A 21,564-nucleotide genomic window follows, 5' to 3' on the forward strand; every position below is an offset into this window, starting at 1 on the left:
TTCTTCGCTCATCGCACAGCCGCTCTAGCCCGTGTCCGGGCTGGTTGCTACCTCCCATGAGGGTGCACAACAGGCTCTGGCTGCCTTTGTACGTGTTGCTGGCGCATTTGGCCTGAAGGTGAACCTCGCCAAGACCAAGGTTATGCCGGTCGGCTACGGACTCATAGCACGTGATCGCTTGCCTTTGATGGTAGTGGGTGATATTGTTGAGAGCGTGGCTGACTTCAGGTATCTCGGCGCCATCGTACATACAGATGGTCGATCGGCTCATGAAATCAAGTCACGCATTGCTGGAGCATCGAGGGCCTTCGGGGCGCTGCGTCGTACGGTGTTCATGGACCGCAATTTATCAGTTGCCACTAAGTGCCAGGTGTATGAGGCGTGTGTTGTATCCCTGCTGCTCTACTGCTCTGAGTGCTGGGTGCCGCTGAGCCGGGATGTAGCCGCCCTCTCGACATTCCATATGAGATGTATCCGTTCGATCCTGGGCATCACTCAACTTGACATCTGGACATCCCGCGTGACTAACACCGAGGTTCTGGCAATCTGGAACTCTGCCAGACAAGACGATCTACCGACCCGGCTCCTGCGTCGCCGAATGGAGTGGCTTGGTCATCTGTGAAGAATGGAGGAGGAGCGTACTCCACGTCAGCTACTGTTTGGCGCCCTCTTGCCGACCCGTCCTGCCTGTGGCCCTCGGAAGAGGTGGCGTGACGCCGTGGGAGCGGAAGTTCGATGCCTCGACTTGGGCGATGAGGAATGGTTTGACCTGGCACAAGAGCGCAGTGAATGGCGAGGGGGCGTACTCCAGCGTTGCGTGATCTGGACCACGCCCGCAACCACGAACACCATGTGCCGTCTGTGGCCGGTCACTGTCGAAGAGTGGTATGGCCCGACACAAGTGCAAAGAGGAGCGCAGCAAGCCGATTGCAGATCAGATTGGGAGCAGGAAATGCCCGGCGTGTAAGAGATGGTTCAGGAGCGCCAGAGGTCTCGCTGTCCATAAGTGTCGACCCGACGACGATCGTTCTACAGGCACAGTGGCGGACCCTCCTTTGTCTGCGCCCAACTCGGTTGTGGCAGTACCAGTGCCGGCGAGGACTCAGCTAACACTACCCTGCTGCCAGGCTCATTGCAGAGCATGTGGCAGATGCTGCCGATCAAAGAGGGGTTTCCAACTCCACAGCTGCGCAAAGTATACCCGAACTCTCGTTGGCCGCTAGCCTGCGGAGCGTGCTGCGTACCGTATTCAACGACCTACCCCATGTCTGTCGGCCCCTCGTATGAGGGGACATGTGACCGTTTTACGGCAATGTTCAGGACAGGACAGGACAGGTGTCCACACACACACACACACACACACACACACACACACACACACACACACACACACACACACACACACACACACACACACACACACACACACACACACTTTTGGAGCCGGGCAAATTGCCAGATTCCCTTTTGTATTCGCTTGAACTAGAGTCCATGTTTTGGGGCAGAAGTGAGTCTTCTCCTCGGACTGGGTAGTATTGTGCTCGATATTCAGCGGACAAAGCCAACAACAAAATATTAACACGGCCATGACACGACCAAGTCTTCTTCTCTGTGACTAATGCGACATTGCTGTGTTTCTAATGTACCTTAGGAACGTACATGCACATGCACACATGGCACACTATTGTGCAACATGGCTTAGCTGCAAAGCCGTGCATGGTCCACTAGCACCCATACACTAATCATTGTTAGGGTCCACTAAAATCTATACGTATAGGATATTACCCAAGTATGAGGGTGTTACCTCCCGAATATCATCCCGACTGCGTAGCAGGAGGGATGATATGAGGGTACGGTAACACCCGAGTTCGCGGGTCAATATCCTACTTACCCCAGGTACATCTACGCATTTTGGGGATCGACGCAACTGCGTTCTGAATACAATTACCAAGGTACAGCTATGCCAAAAACAAGATGCTGCCTTTCTTTTCAATCCAGTCAAGGTTTCAGAGCAATGGAGCTCGGGAGACAAGTTGCATTTTAGTAGTTGGACTAGAGAATCGACGAAGATTGCACTGCTATGATACATAGTCATTTGGTTCAAAGTAAGGGCCATACTTCAAGTCACGGCGAGATACAACGTCATTATGGTTGCGGGTGCTGACTTCCTTGACATTGGATCGGCGTGGAACTTTAAACGGCTTGAGATCCTTGCTGAACACTGTCCGTGCAGGCAGTGACCACATTGTACATATCGTCGGACATTGGCACCAGTGAGTAAAGTGCATTTCGTTGTATCAAGACTCTTGGTTGTATCACTATCGGCCACTATGCAATCAGAAGAACGTTGATCTTGTTATATTATAGGCATACTGGATTTGTAGCAGCATCTACGTTTTAGATTGTTCTTGTAGTAATCGTACTGGATACAATGTCATGATAATCACTGCGGGTCGCATCTTGCATCCATATCTTATCTACATCACACATGGATTGCTGAGCTCTTCTTCTTTCACACTGTTGAATAGGCTGTACACGATTTTTCCTCTCACTTTCACGTCTTGTACTTTTCGAGTTGTTACGGTATCTCTCCTTGCAAATAGTAATTTTCACTCGGATGGTGATACTTTGTGTAGTTTTCGAGTTTACAAAGAGTGAATGAGAACAGATGCACTTCGAAGTCTCCTTTGTGTCGTAGTGTTGAGTTGAATAGTGATTGGAGTTCGTTGTTTGTTTGTGTGGAATCTGGTTTTGGACGTAGTCGCAGAGGTACGTTCTCTCCGTTCACTTTTACTGTACCGACGGTGCACTCTGCATTGGCATGCTCCCACCCTCTCACGGTTCTGTGTAGTGCATTTTGTCGCTGGGTTCTGATCGAAAGGACTCCAGTGGCAAGATGCATTGCATCGAATCGAGAGGGGGTGGGGGCATCATGCCAATGCAGGGTGCACCGTAGTAGGTACGGTAAAAGTGAACCCAGTTAATAATGAATATCATCCCGCGTGGGATTGTATTGGCTTTTCAGTGTGGGTCGCGATTCTTAAGCGACACCGAATCGCGGTATGCCATGGTGGAGCTCGAGATGTTGGCTGTTGTGTGGGCTATGCAGAAGTGTCAGCTGTATCTGCATGGCCTGCCCTCATTCGAGTTGGTGGTGGATCATCAGCCACTGGTACCGATTCTGAATGATTACACGCTCGACATGGTCGAAAATCCACGTCTACAGCGGATGAAGAGCAAGTTGATTCTCTTTGTATTTCGCACTACTTGGCGCAAGGGCAAGGATCACGCCATCCCAGACGCCCTATCACTAGCACCCGTCTGTGACCCATCTGCAGCAGATGCAGCAGAATCCGCGGATGTACAGCTTCAGATTCGTTTTGCCACATCTCTCGTTGCCGCAAATGTTTTGGACGAGACACCACTATCAGCAGTCCATAGTGGTTCTTTGATTGACCCTTGGCTTACGCAACTTACGGAGGCGGCCACGGCTGATGCCAGCTACCAGAAAGTCATCCAAGGGGTCCTGTCCGGCTTCCCAAAGCCTAGTGACACTCACAGCTCGGAGGAGGAAGTGAGACACTTTAGCAAACTCCAAGGGCAGCTCACTATAGATGATGGGCTAGTTCTGTATGGCTCCCGTTTAGTCATTCCGTCGTCAGCGGCCACGAGTCCTCCAACAGTTACATGCATCCCACCAAGGCATTGTACCCACCAGACGGTTTACTGGCCCGGGATATCCTCTGACATCACCACTGTGGTGGGAAACTGTGAGCAATGTCGCTACTACCTCCCCAGCCATCGGCCAGAGCCACCGGTGATTGCTCCACTGCCAGATCGCGTGTTTGAGGAAGTGTCTGCTGATTTATTCTCGTATGCTGGGAATACGTCTCTGGCCTATGTCGATCGTCTATCAGGCTGGCCGAGCATCGCGGTGTGGTACAAGAGGGACCCCTCCTCGGCAGATGTTATTAAAGTGGTCCGTGAGAATTTCGTGTCACTTGGGGTGCCGGTTCAGTTTCGCTCGGACGGAGGTCCACAGTTCAGTTCATGGGAATTTGCGCAGTTCCTCGGCCGGTGGGGAGTGAGTCATCGCCAGTCAAGCCCTGACAACCCCCAATCAAATGGGCATGCCGAAGCAGCAGTTAAAGCCATGAAACACTTGGTCGCAAAATCAACGCAGAATGGTAATTTGAATGATGAAGAGTTTGACGCTGCGCTATTGGAATGGCGCAACACTCCGACGGAAGGGGATTATCACCCGCACAAATTCTATTTGGACATCCATTGCGGTCGTTGGTGCCCGCCCACCGGAGTTCATTCCCACACGTTTGGCAACGCTCAGCAGCCCGGATTGACAAGGAAGCAGCAGCAGTTTCTTCAGCAGCTCGTCGCGAAACCGCTAGTCAGCCATTGCAAGCCCTTACGGTGGGAGCACGTGTTCTCCTCCAAGATGCACAGTCCAAGCGTTGGAATTCTTCCGGCGAAGTAGTCGCAGTCGGTCAACATCGGAAGTACCAGGTAAAGCTACCAAGTGGTCGAGTACTTTGGCGGAATCGCAAATTTCTTCGACAGGCAGCTGAGCCACAGGCATGAACCTCATCTTCGCCTGATGCTTTTGTTCCCACGTCCACAGTTTCGGGTTCTGGCCCTACGGATTCTCAGAACCCCTTGGCGGCTTCACCTGAACACCCGACGCCTGTGAGACGGGGTAGTCGTCATCGACATCCAACGCAGCGTTTGGATTTGTAATGCACACAGTGTCATCTTGCTGTGAACTCCGTACTGGTCGCAGTGTCTGTAGTACGTACGGCATTTCCTGATAACCCTTCTGTGCACGCGCATAGCTTTCGGTGACTTTCCACTATATCTCTGCATTGTCTAGCATTTACTTGAAGTATTCAAGCATTGACTGTCACAATACCACACCTGCATCATTGCGTTTCTCTCTCATTATATTTTTTGTCATGATTGTTGCATGCTTATTTTTCGTCAATATGTCCAGGTTGGACATATTCGCGGAAAGGGGAATTGTGATGTGTGCGTACAATATCTGTATCAGGTCACGTGGGGAGATTGCCTTGGGGGAATCTCTACCGTACCTGTTCTAGAGTTTTTGGTGATGACGGATCATTGTTGTTTTGGTTTTGACTTGGCGACAACTCAAGTAATATTTTGATCTCTCCAATGTCGCTTGTTGATGTGAGCTCGAACGAACATAACAGGTTGTGGAATGGTGAATCAAGACGAGAGGTAAAAACAACTGTCAAGCTCAATTCAGTTTGTTTCTGACAGTTGAAGTAGATGGTTCTTAGTCTCATGTAGCCAACATGTCAGTGAATCTGATCACTGGTCCGCAAAAGCGGGAAAAAAAACTGGACGCGCAAGGAGTGTCGATTCGTTTCGATGAAGGAGAAAAGTGAAAATTCTGTGCGCTTTGAACGAAGTGTCACAATCGTTTGAGCGCTTTCCTGAGCTTTCTTTGTTGAAGGAATCAGTGGAACTGCCCTGTTGAAGGACATTGTGTTGTGAAGAACTCGCAGTTGGATGGCCGCTGAACATATCACAAGCCCAAGCGAAAACCCTAACGTAAAATATTCAGGTCAACCGTTCGTTTGGAAAAGCAAAATAGCAACTGCAGCTATTATCCTCTTCTGTACAAAATCCTGCTATTGTACAGATATACATGTAAACTTTCGATGAAGGAAAACTGCTAATCAATACTGGGAGTTGCTAGTCAATTGTAAAACTGTGTAGCAGTGACTGCTATGCAAAAAAATCAAAGTAAATCGATCCCTGGAATAGTTCCAGCCCAACCACCGGAAAACATCGTATCAGATGAGTATTCATTGGTATTGAGAGGTGCATGAAAATCAAAAGATACGGTGACATGTGGGAAAAGCTGCTTATACAGGGGTATACAGGGGTATACAGGGGTATACAGGGGCCGCGACTTGCTGGAACATATATGGATCGTATTAGATTTCTCGTGTGTGACCTTGACGGCGTATACCAAAAAGCGGCATTTATACTTATAGCACATGCGTATACTTTTTACCTAGTGCGGCTGCAGCTTAATAATTATGTAGGGTCCACTAGAATCTATACACACTGATAATGTAGCGTCCACTAGAATCTCTATACACTAATATGTAGGGTCCACTAGAATCTATACACACACTAATATGTAGGGTGCACTAGACACTAATAATATAGCGTCTGTCGAAAGATCACAAGTCCGATCTCACCTCTACAGGTGGCACACATCATAGGACAAAGGAGTCTGTAGTAATCGCTCTTTCCAGAATAATACTAGAGAACAACAAAACTGAAAACCACTTGTGTCCAAGAAGAGCCGCATAACCCACCACCGTGGGAGAAGAAAACACATTCGCAAAAGCGCGCCAAACTGTGCTGCATGCACGTGCCTTGACAAGTACATGTATAGTCATGCATACGTGGGCCAGAACAAGTCATACAAAGCACGGGAACGTGGGCATGGAACTAGCGTTTTGTACTGAAACAAGAACAGGCACAAACATGATACAAATCGCGCGACAAGGTCGCCGCGACACTCCAGCCGACCGGGAATGTACACCGGGAGGTAACTTATAGAGCATAAGCAATGCAGATACACACGCACACGCACACACACACATACACAACAAGCAGTTAAACAGGCATACAGAGAGTTTTATGTGCTTGTGAGGTCACTGCCAATTGGACCAAGCACCGGCTAATCCTCACACTCTGACACGGTCAAACTTATCAGGCGTGTGGGATGTGTACGTGCAGCAACGATACAGCTGTCCACTTTGCAATATTCTGCCGGGCCTTGTCAGCTGCCGCACGAGTTGGTCGCTGGGGGTTTCGGAGACATTCGGAGACGGGACGACTGGAGTGGCTGGAGAGCCAGTAGCAGGGACAGGACTAACAGCAGTCACAGGAGGGCTCGCAGGAGCGGAAGGTGGACCCTTGGAGTGGACCACCACTGCTGATGGGCTGAAGGATACGCTGGTCAAGATTCATTCGGAGACGGGACGACTGGAGTGGCTGGAGTGGCTGGAGAGCCAGTAGCAGGGACAGGACTAACAGCAGTCACAGGAGGGCTTGCAGGAGCGGAAGGTGGACCCTTGGAGTGGACCACCACTGCTGATGGGCTGAAGGATACGCTGGTCAAGATTCATTCGGAGACGGGACGACTGGAGTGGCTGGAGAGCCAGTAGCAGGGACAGGACTAACAGCAGTCACAGGAGGGCTCGCAGGAGCGGAAGGTGGACCCTTGGAGTGGACCACCACTGCTGATGGGCTGAAGGATACGCTGGTCAAGGCAGCGGCTGGGGACGTCGTGGGGGAGGGCTGTGGGCACTGGATCGACTCGAGTTGGCGATTGCCTCCAGTTCCGCATCTGCTGTGGCGAGTCCGGACGGGTTCTCCCTCTGTAGAACGGTACGTGCGTCCCTCAGGACTTCCAGGTCATCATCGAACTCGAACTCCCACTTGTCGAGTTGCTCCAGGCGGTCCTCAACATCCGAGGAAGCCGCCTGTTCGGTCAGATCGCGGATTCTAGCCTGTGTGGCATTGATTTCAGCTGCAAGGCGTTCAGCCTGCTGCCAATCTCGTAGCAGGTAGTGTGGTGATGGAGCGTCTTTGGCAAGCTCCCGGGTTAAATTGTGGCGAAGGCGTGTGAGTCGTCGCTTCGTGTTTGCCCTACACTTTACAAGCTGGGCGATAGTCTCCATCACTCTGGTCGGAATTTACTAAATAAACTGAGGAAAATCTCTGGTCACTAAAGCACCATGTCGAAAGATTAGGATTCCCAATCTCTCGATTTATCAACACAGGTCACAAGTCCGATCTCACCTCTACAGGTGGCACACATCATAGGACAAAGGAGTCTGTAGTAATCGCTCTTTCCAGAATAATACTAGAGAACAACAAAACTGAAAACCACTCGTGTCCAAGAAGAGCCGCATAACCCACCACCGTGGGAGAAGAAAACACATTCGCAAAAGCGCGCCAAACTGTGCTGCATGCACGTGCCTTGACAAGTACATGTACAGTCATGCATACGTGGGCCAGAACAAGTCATACAAAGCACGGGAACGTGGGCATGGAACTAGCGTTTTGTACTGAAACAAGAACAGGCACAAACATGATACAAATCGCGCGACAAGGTCGCCGCGACAGCGTCCATTAGAATCTATACACACACTAATGCAACTTACCACAACCGGCTTCATCGGTGTTGCCACTGCAATCGTTCTGGCCGTCACATCGTTGAAGGGCGCCTATGCACTCTGCTGGTACAACACCCGGATTGCAGCGAAATTGAAAACCGCCACATGCTGCAGTGCACAGGAATAGGTTGGAGGAGTGAACAGCAAGAGGCACAGCGTAATGAAAGTAGGCTTTGACCAGCAGGTCGACCTAGCTGCATGCATGTGTCTGCCTTCTTCCTTTTTTCCATGGGGAGGGTGGCTGGTAGTTTTGAGTTTCATCCTTCTCCTCCTGTATAGTTACGCATGTTTCTGTAGCAAGCAAAGCAGCCGCAGCCAGTACTGCAGACTAAGCCGTGGCTATGTGCGTCTGTCTAACCAGGGCTACGCCACACCATCAAGCCAGGGTTTAGAGTACGCTCTGCTTTACAGGAGGAGCAAGTACTGCAGGGTATAGTGTTTGTCACATCATTGTCTCTCTCCAAATTGTCTCTCTATCATCTGCATTAAACTGTATTAAATTTTTTTTAATAATGTGCATGCTCTGTAAATAGACCAGTCCTGGTCTTGTCCCGCAATGGACCCCTGCGTGGCTTACAGGCCCAACTCAACATGGTGGCAGCGGTGGGCGCAACACGCAGAGTGCTGCACAATCAGCCCTAATGAGCTTCCCGGTATCTGCTATTGTCAAAACAGGCATCAACGGCCCAATACATGAGCGGGCGTTTTTGCAGTTGTTTGCCCACACATCTATATTGCAAATACAATGTGACCCATTTCTAACATTAATTTACGGGAAATAACTTAGGGTGTGTTTCCACTGGTATCAGAAGTTCATGTTAGTGGTAAATTCCACTAAATGGCCAGTATAACACATGTATTCCAGTCGGACCTCTCCAGATAAAATCAACTCTGCATCTTACACCCCAATGAACTTTGGTTCCAACAAGCAGATTATACTTGAAGGTGATGCTACCCCCCACCACCACTCAAGCCGGAATGGCACGACTGAAGCGGGATTCACAGAAGCATTTTTGCAATGCGACACGCGATGAGACGACCGCGAAACCGGGAAATCCCCAAATCGCAGCCATCTCGCACCCCACGCAACTGCCGCAACTGGGCCATCGCAGAAGTTGAGCTTGGCTCAACTCTCCCGATGTGACAAGGGATTTGGTGTACGATTTTGACCTTTTCTACAGCAAAGTTGTACAAAGGTTCAAGAGTTGCCTGTAACTTTGTACACGTTGTACGAAGCCACATGAATACCATGGTGACATACCCACCTGCATTTAACTTCGTGCCAAATCCGCTAGGCGCCGTTGCATCGCTGACTTCTTCTGTGAATGGTATTTCGCAAGTTCGCATCGCACGCCTCCGTCACAAATCGCATTGCCCATCGCATCGCAAAAAAAGCTTCTGTGAATCCCGCTTCACACATGCCCCATCTTAAGTGGCTACAGTATTATCGGGCGCCGAAGAATGGGGTCTCCACTTATGGATAGCAATGCTCTTATCCTAAAGGTTCCAGCGTACAATCTGCCTTGCGAATAACGGTGCGGGAGAAAAAGTCGTTATTGGTGACGTTGAACGACTGTAGCCAAACTAGTCACTAGGTCTGAAGATAGTGTATATACGAGTTGTCGTTATTCACGAGGTTGACTGTATTTGTTCTTCTTCTGTGCCTTGGATGTTTGCAGGGTGGTGGCGTTCCTACGGATGCTGAAAACTCAGGGTGCGTTTCGTTGGTACGGTCTAGAACAGGATCGAACAGCTGGTGCACATGGAGCAGCCTCATGCCAACCAAACGGTACTCCAGAAACAGAGCACATTTTTGTGAAAAACATGCCAAACTTGGTGCATTCTTCAAAATGTGTATGGGTCACCATGGTCACTTTGTACGGTGCAACGAGTCCAACCCAAAAGCGTATGCACGTGATCATTTGGGACCAAAATCGATGTTCCCGCCAGGTTTCACTGTGAAAAAGTGAAACTGCTCGGTCTGCTCCGGCCTCGAGGCCGGAGCAAGCAGAACATGTTCTGGCCGACCCAGAACAGGTGCAGTCCCAACCAAACGCGCTGTTCTGGTGAATCCTGTTCTAGGTCGTACCAACCAAACGCGCCCTAGGTCTAACTGAGACTCTGGTGAACCGTTTTTTTCTTTTTCTTGTGTGTGTGCATGTTCACTCAGCATAGTAAATACTGTAGTGTCTTGTATTATTTGGGGCATGTTCGATTGGTAAAGATCGGGATCCAGATCCAGATCTCAGATCCGTCGGATCCTTCAGATTCAACTGAACACTTCATGTTGGACCTTGACTGTTGCCATGTTGACAATGGCGCTCACAAGTCACCCAAAAGGGGTGAACGTCATACTCATCGCGTGCGTCGTACAAAAATCAACAAGCTCTATATCTCCATCCATGTGTGCATACCACAATGTATACAAAAATGACTTTATACGCACAAAGGTCATATTTGGATCCGTTGGATCCGGTCAACCCTGCTCCCCGAGGTGGGTTGACCGGATCCAAATCCGAAGGATCCGGATCCGACCAATCGAAAGGGCGCGAATCCAGTGGATCCGGTGGATTGGGATCCCGATCCTACCGATCGGACATGCCCTAAGCCAAGGCCCGTCTCATTATGCAAGCAGGTTTTGAATACAAGCCTGTTTTTCAAGATACACTGTCGGCACATAAGCCTGGTTTTAGTGTTGATATAAAAATAATAAAAAAGTAAATTATCGTATCCGTTCCCGAAGGGAACTCACGACGGCCGCTAGCACCCGATAAACCCTAGCGGCAGATGCAGCGCCTAACGGTGAGGGTGAGTGGGCAAGTCTCACAACCACTGGCACAAGTGCCGAAAACGACCCCATTAGCTGCATCCATGTACCCCTTGTGCCTGGCCACAAGTTCCCAGTTGACTGTGGGTAGCAGCACGGCTGGAAAAACCGCTCCCAGGCAGGACTTGAACCAGGTACCTCTCGTATCTCAATCATGGTCTTTGACCAACCCACTGTGCCTGCCTGGTTTTGGTTTTTGGTTTTGTGTACTTAGTGTTGATATAGATAGAAATAACCGTCTTGCATAGAAGCCTGTCTCATATAGAAGCCTGTCTCATATAGAAGCCTGTCTCATATAGAAGCCTGTCTCATATAGAAGCCTGTCTCATATAGAAGCCTGTCTCATATAGAAGCCTGTCTCATATAGAAGCCTGTCTCATATAGAAGCCTGTCTCATATAGAAGCCTGTCTCATATAGAAGCCTGTCTCATATAGAAGCCTGCAAAATTTCCCCCAAAAAGTCATATAAGCCGCGGCTTTTATACACAACTTTACGGTACACTGTGTATTAGTATGTAGTTGTTGTAGTGCATTGTTTTGTGTACTTTGTGTGTATGTAGTGTTGGAGCATGCGCGTGTTGTTGTGGTCACGGTGAAAAGCAATCGTGTTTATTTCTCGTTGGCTGAGAAATAAACGAGACATTTTGTTCTCTGTAGACTTTTTTGCACGTGGTGCATGGGTATGAGGGCAGGCTGCTGGTGACGTGAAAGTTACTGCTGGCCCAGCATCTGTCCCCGGGGAAAATTGCGATTCCGCGGCCGCGTTTTTTTCCGCGTTTTGTGCGATTTTTTAAAAGACCGCGTTTTCCGCGATTTTCCCGCGATTTTCCCGCGTTTTTTGTTGCACTACACGTACACGCAGTGCACTGTTCGGTCAGCAACGTCTCATCGTGGCGGCTTTTTACTCAAATATGACGAGTGCTTACACCAGAGACTTGTAACTGATTGATTTCACTACATACCCACTGAAAATTGCCGCACATCAATATTATTCACCGCATATTTACCGCATATTTACCGCAAATTCACCGCAAATTATGCCATATTATGCCGCGTTTTTCCCCGCGTTTTTTGCGATTTTTTTCCGCAATTTTCCCCGGGGACAGCAGCATGCTGATTATCGTTTTTCTTCTTGCCAAGTGGAAGGGTGCCCGCCCGCCCACCCATCTTGGTGTGAATGTTGTGCATCATGCTGTCACTATTACAGATGCTGGCTGCTGTTGCTGTCTGAATGGTTGTGCTTTGTATGCAGTGATAGTATAGATTATTAATTCTAACAAAATAGTGTGCTGTTTGCAGGTGTGGTTGCCTCTGTTTAGCGGAAGCACACATTGCTGTTGATTTTTCTGCACATATCGATACTATTGCTGCCGCTGCTGTCTTGATAGTTGTTGCCTGATGCGGTTGCGAGTTGTCATGATGTATTTCTTTGGCAAGAAGTGTTGTCCAGTCAGGCTGCACGACCCGCAAGCGTGATGTTGTGGTGCGGTGATCATCGGCAAACACATCTAAGCAGAGAATTCGTCTTGCAAGCTTGAGTTCGTGCGAAATCCGGATATATCACGATTCCGCTACTCAAAACTAAATTTCAACACATCAAGTGTACAATACCAATGGAGGATCCAAATGGAACGTAGGTAGGCAGGGGCGTAGCACCCGCTACGACTGGTACGACCATGGCCGTACCACTTTTCGAAAAGTGTGGTCCGTCCGGAACGTGCAAAACCGTAATAAAAAAATCAGGATCCATCTATGCATATGCGCATCAGACTTTGACCTTTTTCTAGACTCGTACTCGTAGATCTGCCATGCATCTGTGCATGTCCATGCACGTCTCTTCTGCCCGTGAAATAATTCTATGACTTATAATAATTATAAACTGTGCCAGAAGTGTGCCAGAAGTTCCCAGAACGCAGGATTTTGCGTCTTTTTTACAAAATTTTCCCGGGGGAGGTCCCCCGGACCCCCCTCCAAAACGGCCTTCGGCCGCGCCGATCTTTGGTCGTACCACTTCCAAAACCCCTCCTACGCCCCTGGTAGGTGTGGGACACACGGCCTTGTACTGAACAATACATGGGACAATACAAAACTAAGAACAACGACAAGACAACAGAGAAGTATGTAAAAATGTACACCCATGCGTTGTGTCAGCCGCAACAAGGTGAAAGAGGAACGAAGAAGACGCTCATCATGCTTACCACAGTCGTCCTCGTCCGCCCCGTTTGGGCAGTCCCTTTTCCCGTCGCAACGCCATGTTATCGATACACAATACGTATCGTTATTATAGCAATCGAACTCAGGTGTATCATGGCAGTTTTGCGTGAGGGCCACTGCATCAGCAAACACGAAACACACGGGCGATACAAGCGCCAAACAATAATGAACGAATCAGGCAACGCAATGTCACGAAGCTCCGAAGGTGTCGAAAACTAGCTGCAGTACAGAGCAGTGTCCACAGTCCATGCATGGTCAGGGTAGGTAGAAAGCACGCGGCCCAGAATCACCCAAAGACATACTGGTAAGCTGATTGATGACATCAGGAAATGACGGAAACCCAAACCAAAAGGTCTGAAAACGACAAGACTTGGTAACAAGTCGTCACATCACAGCATGCACAAACTAATACTGGTCTTACCTGAAAGTAGGCTAGCGAAGGCCAACGCGGCCAGAGAAGCAAGAAGCTGTAACCGCGCCATATCTTGGTTACATCCAGCCCTTAGGCCTAGTCTGGATCTATAATTATAATTAATTATAGAACTAACAATGCGTCGTCACGTGGAGGCACACTGGTTTTCACCGCGTTGACCAGCAAGTACTGCAAACACGGAAGAACGCAATCAGCCTCAGCACAGTGTTACTGTTAGCGGCCTGGAAGTCGTTTCCAAGTTCCACTTGCACCAATTGGTACGCCCAGGTAGACCTACCTACAGCTGAGCTGACGAACTATAAACTGCTCGCGAGATAGCAGGAATGACTACTGACCGGCAGGAGATCTTCCTGAGACTATTCAAAGGGGAGGTTCACCCTTCACAACCTGTAGCGAAACATGTGCCTATGGCTATGGTGAAGACTGAAGGTCCGAGGTTGATCGGAGCAGCCTTTCCCGAGTTGTACCAACTACTTGAAGTTTGCACGACCCTGCGGGGTCGAGACGGGGGCTAGCTAGCTGTGAACGCACTGCACACTTGGCATGCACCCAGCACGCATGGTTTGCTGCAGGACGTGATCAATTAATTATTTCAGTTACCAGCACTGTAGTTTCCTGGTGGTCCGATGGCAGCCATGGGCGGCGCAGGCTCTGGTTTTGAAACAGAAGATGAGAGCAGCGAGAGTGATGGCTTTGTTAGCGGCGAGGAATTAGAAAGCTCTGACTTGGAAAAGAACGCGGCAGCCGAAAGTCTTCCTGCAGCACAAGCAGCTGCTATTGCCCGCAAAAGGTCGTTTGCAAGAAGTGAAAAGTCGAGCGACTCGAGCCAGGTAGATCTACCGAGGCAAAGCGCGTGAGAGTGCCGGATGGAAAATTCACCGCAGCTCCTCGCCGCAGCACCCACGATCGGATTGCAGATTTCCCGGACGAGTACCTCTCAGTTTCTGCTAGGAAACTCTACTACACAGCTTGTCAAATTGAACTTGATGATCAGTATCAAGCACAGCATTGTGAAAGCGCATGTGAATAGCCAGCGACATGCGCAGGGAAAGGAGAGAAAGAAACGGATGAAACTACTTCACCAGCAGGCAATAACCATGATAACTGCTCCGTGGAAATCTTTTTGCAAGTGAAAGCACGTCTGACCTGGCGGGAAGCGGTCAGTCGCACAAGCTAGCTGTGTCGGAAGATGCTGTTGTTTCCGACTTCAACTTATTTGGTGGGCCAACGAGTTACGTTGTTGAGGCTTTCCTGAAGGCTGGAATTCCGCTCAGTAAGGTGGATTACCTACTTAGATATACATGTACGTGCACCGTCCAAAACAATTATATTTTACTAGCAATGTCGACATAGGAGAAGTAATTTATAACAATTCACATGGCAATAGAATGACACAGAGCCCGTCTATTACAACATGCATTACTAAATTGAGACGAACAAGTCGACTGGTGAACATGCATCACAACGCTATCTACATGCATCTGGAATAGATCAGATTGTATCTCGAACTCCTACAGAATAATTCAGTTAATACATGTACTTCAAATGTACCTGCAGTGTAGCTACATGTACATGGACCTCAAGTAAACTGACAGCAATGGGAACAACATCTCAGCTGTATGTGAAAAAGTATCATTGTTCCGAAAAAGAACACTTACAATGTACTCTCAAAACTAGTATTAATTGCTAGTGCCACTTGGTCAAGGCTGGTTTCGTTCAAGGGCACCTCCAAAGCCACAGGGAGTCAGCTAATTTCCGTACCGCCCAATAGGCAACACTATAACAAAAATGCAAAGCCATATTCCTGGAATTGCAAGTAAATCTGACACAAACTGACGTTCTGTTATTCCATGGACAAAGCTCTTTCCGATCTTGCTCGACCCTTCAATCACATGACAGCTGATTGGAACCTTCCTCCTCCCTTGACCATGTTTACCTGTCCCTCCAGGAAATCGCGATTCCACGGATGCAACAAATTTCGCGATTTTCGCCCAAACCCGCGATTTTCAGGAAAATCTGCGATTTCCCGCGCTTTTTTGTTGTTTTCTGCACTATATCTCACTTTGTTATGCACTTTTCACGCAGTGCTTTCCATGATCCTGTAGGTTATTTGCACAGTACGACTCGTACTACTCCCAAGTAGATATACGATGCACCAAATTTCAATTTTCTGGGAATGTGTGCCGTGTCCTCTCCCGGGCTTTTACGACTCCCTGGTTTTTATTATTTCAGTTCGTTGCCTCAACAGTACACGAGATTTGTGGAAAATTACGCCACTTCCCGTGTTAGCCGCTGGTCGTATCATACAGCCCATATTCCATTGCAGGTGATGGGCGAACGTTCGTGTTGAGATCCGCTGAGCTTCCTCGTACTCGTGGAGTTGAATTTGTGGCAGAAATTGCACTGAATTGCAGTCAAATGGTTGTGAATGAAACGAGATTTGTGGAAAATGACGCCACTTCCCGTGTTAGCCGCTGGTCGTATCATACAGCCCATATTCCATTGCAGGTGATGGGCGAACGTTCGTGTTGAGATCCGCTGAGCTTCCTCGTACTCGTGGAGTTGAATTTGTGGCAGAAATTGCACTGAATTGCAGTCAAATGGTTGTGAATGAAACGAGATTTGTGGAAAATGACGCCACTTCCCGTGTTAGCCGCTGGTCGTATCATACAGCCCATATTCCATTGCAGGTGATGGGCGAACGTTCGTGTTGAGATCCGCTGAGCTTCCTCGTACTCGTAGATTTATGAATTTGTGTCAGAAATTGCACTGAAATTGCAGTGGAGTGGACTTCTGTGCGTGTGTTGTGAGTGAATCGCAAAGGCTCCCTTCCTTCAGCATCGTCAAAACGCAACATAGAGCATTATTACGCACTCGTTCCATGATTCATGATATTGCCTGGATTCTTTTAAAAACAATCAATGTGTGTTCCCTATCTATCTACATTGTACATGGTTGCAGGTCGTTATTTATAGATCTTGTTAAAAATTTCTACACTTTTCTACTCGTATACTGAGTACGCGATGACTTTAGCCGTTTAGGAAACGGAAGGCTCAGCCTCCAGGTTGGCCAGAAATGTTCTCAGTGAATCTAACCGAAGTCTTGGCGAGTGTACAAAAGGTAAACCTATCATTTGTACTTCATAACGGAATTGTGCACAAAAATGCGCACGCACGCGTGCGCGCACACACACGAACACTGTACAAACACACACAAAAGTACAAGCACATGTGCACATACACACGCCTCCCCCCCCCCCCCACACACACACACACACTCAACTCCCCACCCCCTGTACTGAGTCTGACAGACAGACACACAATCATGTTTATGCTTCCTTCGCCACCAGTTTCGGATAATGGTGTCAACAACGAGTTGTAAAATATTGGTATTTTAGGACTCCCGGCCCTGAAGACAAGCACAGCGCCGTGGATCGAGCAGATCCGGCCGCGCCGGCCTAGCGTGCTTCACTTTCTGGCCGAGGCAAACATCGTCCGCGTGCGCGCATCCCGTGTCCTCTCGCGGGATCCCGGGCTTTTACGACTCCCTGATAAAAACCAAACAAAACCAAACTAAACAAGCGTCATGATCTGCGAGACTGCGATCGATCGAGTAAAGCTAGCTACCAAACATTTTCACACCCTGGATGAATCTCGTTTCACATGCGTGACATGGCTTCAGTTCAAAGGAACAGCTCTGATCACGTGACCCGCTCGTGCGATACCGATACACAAACGCGCTGGCCAGAATGTTTCGACTTTGAAGTAACGTTACTTTTAATAGTTAGTTTGATGGCTTTCACAACGAAAGTTTCAGCTTCTGTTTTTTTTAAAGTAGCGCGCTCAGACCAGCTCGCTCACTCGTTTCCTCTTCAATTTTTTAAGGTAATTGTTTGATAGACGAAACTGCTTCAGGTCTCCTTGGGTTTTGCAACCCTTACCCAAATCATAGTTGCTAGACTACGACACTTCAGACCTGATGCTATTTGAGCCGCTAATGGACGACGAGCTATTCTCCGCTATCCGGATCTCGTACTCAAGCATTTGAGCCGCTAAGTGGACGAGACTCCTGGGGGCCAGGATGCAGAGAATGAGGAGAAACAATGTACAGTAGTATGGAGAACTGAGAAGCGGTAAGCAATTTAGTTCTAGATCAATTCTTAGTCAGTAATTGCTTTCTCGCCATACGTTCTCGTTGTTCGTGTCTTCCTACACGTAGGTCTCCTATTACTAGTATTACTATTAGTCCTAATAATATTACTACTGAAAAAGTCCTCCTGCCATGCCAGACAGTATACTGCATGTGATCGTCTAATGCCAGTACACTAGCAGCACGACTACACTGACTGTCTGTAGTGTAGGCGAGAGTCCATAAGCCAGAGTATGCAGCTCTACATCTATGCTGCATAACAAAATTCATAACAATTTTCCTTTGCCTAAGGGCCGGGTTCCACTGCCGCTCCGCTGCTCCAGGGGGGGGGGGGGGCAGGGAGTAGAGAAGAGAAAGGAGAAAGAACAAGCAGGAGAAGCGCACAGAACAGCGGTGTAAGTCGTCTGGGCGCAAGAAACATATGCAGGATTGTGCCACAACCAAACTCGGAACAAGTGAAAACCGATAGTCCCGGCATGAAGCAGGCTTAAAAAGTTGTACCGCCCCAGCCACCTTTAATCCTACACCGGCCGATTAATCACATCAAAGACTGAAATTGAATCCATACATCCTGTACACACACCTTGTACACACTCTCTCTAACGGTCTCTAGGCTACACTGCAATTGATATACATAAGATCAAATTTTCGGGCAAGGCCCATCATCAGGAATAAGTCTACTGTAGACAAAACAGGGGTTTATATATATATGTGACAAGTACTAGTGGCCAAAAGGTGTGATGGTATAGCGTAAACAGACTGAAATTTGCGACAATTTTCCGAAATGTGGACACGCAACGAGTCATAACTTTAGTTTATTCCCGTAGCTATGCAAAAGACGTTACTTCAGTAACGTCTGGTGCTAGCCAGGGTCTACACAGCTTCAATTCCGTGTGTGCTTGTGCCGTCGGCATGCCTGGCGCTATCCCGTACCTGTCCCGTACCGTACCATCAAAGACAGCTTTGCCACAATATTCTAATAGGGCTTTCAAATGCAAGATCTTAACGTGAAGCAACTGGGAAGAATGAGTATGTATGCGAAGTGTATCGGGGGAATGCATGCAGGGCAATACTAGTGCGGGTTCGAATCCTAGGTTATGTCTTGAAAAAAATAGGAGAAATGAAAAATTCATAACATCCCTATGCTTTTTTTGCCTAGGTCATCAAGGTGGTAGACGGTGTCGTATTACCCTCGAATGCAAAGAGAAAGTTTATTTATTTCGCTCGGGGCCCTACGCTATGCTTTTTCTGCCTAGCTCTTCCTGCATGTTATTCAAACAGATGGAAGCTTTTTGCAATACATGTACAATTATGCAGCCGATCAGTTCGTTGTGGTATGGTTTGGCATTGTAGCCGTCATGGTCGACGTAAAACACTATAAGAACAAAGGTCTGCAAATACTTTTGCCTAACTCATATTCAAACTGATGGAAACGTTTTGCAATACAATGAGGTAGCCAATCAATAAAAAAACACATTTCCATCAGTTCTAATAACATGCATGATGAGCTAGGCAAAAAAGCATAGCTTAGGGCCCTAATAAGCTTCCAAGCTAGCTCTCTCGGCGATTGTTACGACCTTGGGCTACCTGGAAAGATCTTGCCAAGAGGAACAATTAGAGCACAAACTCAAGTCGACACACGCGATGATGTCAGCGTAGCAGCCCAGCGACAGCGCTCCAGCACTGGAATCGTCCTGAAGATCGATTCTCATCGGCCAATTCACTCTCCTTGCTCCTATCGATCTTAATTTTTTGTGAAGATTGCCTCACGTCCCAAGCATGATTTGAATCTGTGTTCCCATAGAATCAGGCAGCGGAAATGGGGAAATCCCCAACTCTGGGACAGGCAGACGCACTTTCCGAGTACGCTGTGACTCATTTATCAACTTTACTTCAAAGTATCGTACCTCACCAACAGTACATCCCATCGCTTCGCCGATTGCGGCGCTGGAGTGATACAAGTTCCCTCTTAGACTTTGGCTTTGGCTTTGGAAATTTAATTTTCATTGCTATCAGGTTCGGCCTCATTTTCTCTGTGCTGCACTGAGGAGTTCACAAAGAACGAAACAGCATGCTGTCCGCAGATTGAGTAGACTTTGATTTAGATATTTTTATTGTCAAAAACGGTCAAGTATTGACCAAGTTGCTTTTGGGATACTTTGAAGTACATGTTTTGTGATGAACACTACCCAGCACAGCACTCAGTGACTTGGCATTCTCAAGGCCCAATACTGGCAATAGTAATGGTATAGGCAACAGTATGCTATTGTAATTGTAGACAAGATACTCTATACTGTAAGTCCACAAATATTCGGCGCATATAATTATATTTTCGGCTACAGTCAGACCTCGCTTATCCGGTCCTCGTTTATCCGGATCCCTCGCCATCCGGAAGAAAATCACTGGTTACCGATGTGCAGCATATGTTATGCATACAACATAACCGGACCTCGCGATCCGCATACCGGTGCATGATTTTGTGTACAAACTGGTTAAAATATGTACAAAAAGCTTCGTCGTATCCGGTTGCATGTGGCTTGCAAAAGCTAGAATCAGGGAGTTGTACAAGCAAATGAGGTCCTTGACCTGCTGGGTGCATGCGGACAGCACTCAGTTGCATGCATTTGTCATTTTTCTCGCTTGTTTTACATACTGTGCCCGCTAGTTGTACTGCATAGGACCCGTCTATAAAATAAGTAGTCTACATGTACCAGTGCATGTATGTACGATGTCGCTGCTTTTGACATGCCACATGCATATACAGTATGTGTGTTCAGTTATCCGGTTCCCTGGCCTATCCGGATGTTTTTGTGGAAAACAGATGTGTGCGGTTAAGCGAGGTCTGACTGTACAAGTTTTCGGCCTGATCATATTTGGCCGAAAATTTGTTGCAGCCGAAAATTTGTTTTGCAAGGCTCAGTGTGACAGTGTATACAGGCGGCAGCAGTGCAGGCCGAAAATTTGTTACAGCCGAAATGTGTTCTAGCCCTGGGAGGCCGAAATTTGAATGGGTCGAACATTTGTACACTTACAGTACCTTGCTCCATATACAGTAAAACCTGTAATGGCGACCACTCGACCATGGCGACTACTTTTCCTTGTCACGGACGCATTCACATTCAAAACAGCTCGGAAAAGGCGACCACTCGCTCAACGCGACCGACGACCAACCACCCGCGACCATGTTCCACAGTGCTAGTACATGTAAACAAGAGTACATAACCCGGGGGGGGGGGGGGGGGGGTATGTACTCTTGATAGAGTACATAACCCGGGGGGGGGGGGGTATGTACCCTTGATGTAAATGTACGCATTGCATGGTAGATCTACACATCAGTGCAGGAAGTGTAGATGTACATGTACATATGGTGCATGCACGGATCCGTCGATACTTGACAGGTCTGAGGAGTGAAGACCCCAGGCACATATGTCGTGCTAGAGTAGCATAGGTGTGTGCACTGTGATAAACTGATCAAAATGATGTACATGTATCACATGTGGATATGGTCACATGACCCACTGAACCTGGATATGAAGACCACCTGGCCACGGCGACCACTTTTTCTCGTCCCTCAGCAGTGCGGGGTCACCTTAGACAGGTTTCACTGTACACCCACAGTTTTAGGCATGCCCTCCCTTTAATAGTGGTGTATACATGTATCTCCAATACACCACTATTTAAGGGACCGTCCGTAAACATAG

General features: G+C 48.2%; 1 protein-coding gene across 2 annotated transcripts in view; it reads right to left on the reverse strand.

Moving 5' to 3' along the window:
• Window positions 1–14,204, reverse strand: part of LOC135817339 (low-density lipoprotein receptor-related protein 8-like) — a 55,014-nt gene extending 40,810 nt beyond the window's left edge. For both annotated transcript variants that reach the window (XM_065330509.1, XM_065330508.1), the window contains exons 1-3: window positions 13,703–14,204; window positions 13,266–13,397; window positions 8,229–8,348 (exon numbers count right to left, since the gene is read on the reverse strand). In XM_065330509.1, the coding sequence (XP_065186581.1) occupies window positions 8,229–8,348; window positions 13,266–13,397; window positions 13,703–13,763 (313 nt within the window). In that variant the 5' untranslated portion in view covers window positions 13,764–14,204. The remainder of the gene's footprint in view (window positions 1–8,228; window positions 8,349–13,265; window positions 13,398–13,702) is intronic.
• Window positions 14,205–21,564: the final 7,360 nt, after the last annotated feature.

Source organism: Sycon ciliatum, chromosome 5, assembly GCF_964019385.1.
Source record: "Sycon ciliatum chromosome 5, ocSycCili1.1, whole genome shotgun sequence".
NCBI classification, from domain to species: Eukaryota; Metazoa; Porifera; class Calcarea; order Leucosolenida; family Sycettidae; genus Sycon; species Sycon ciliatum.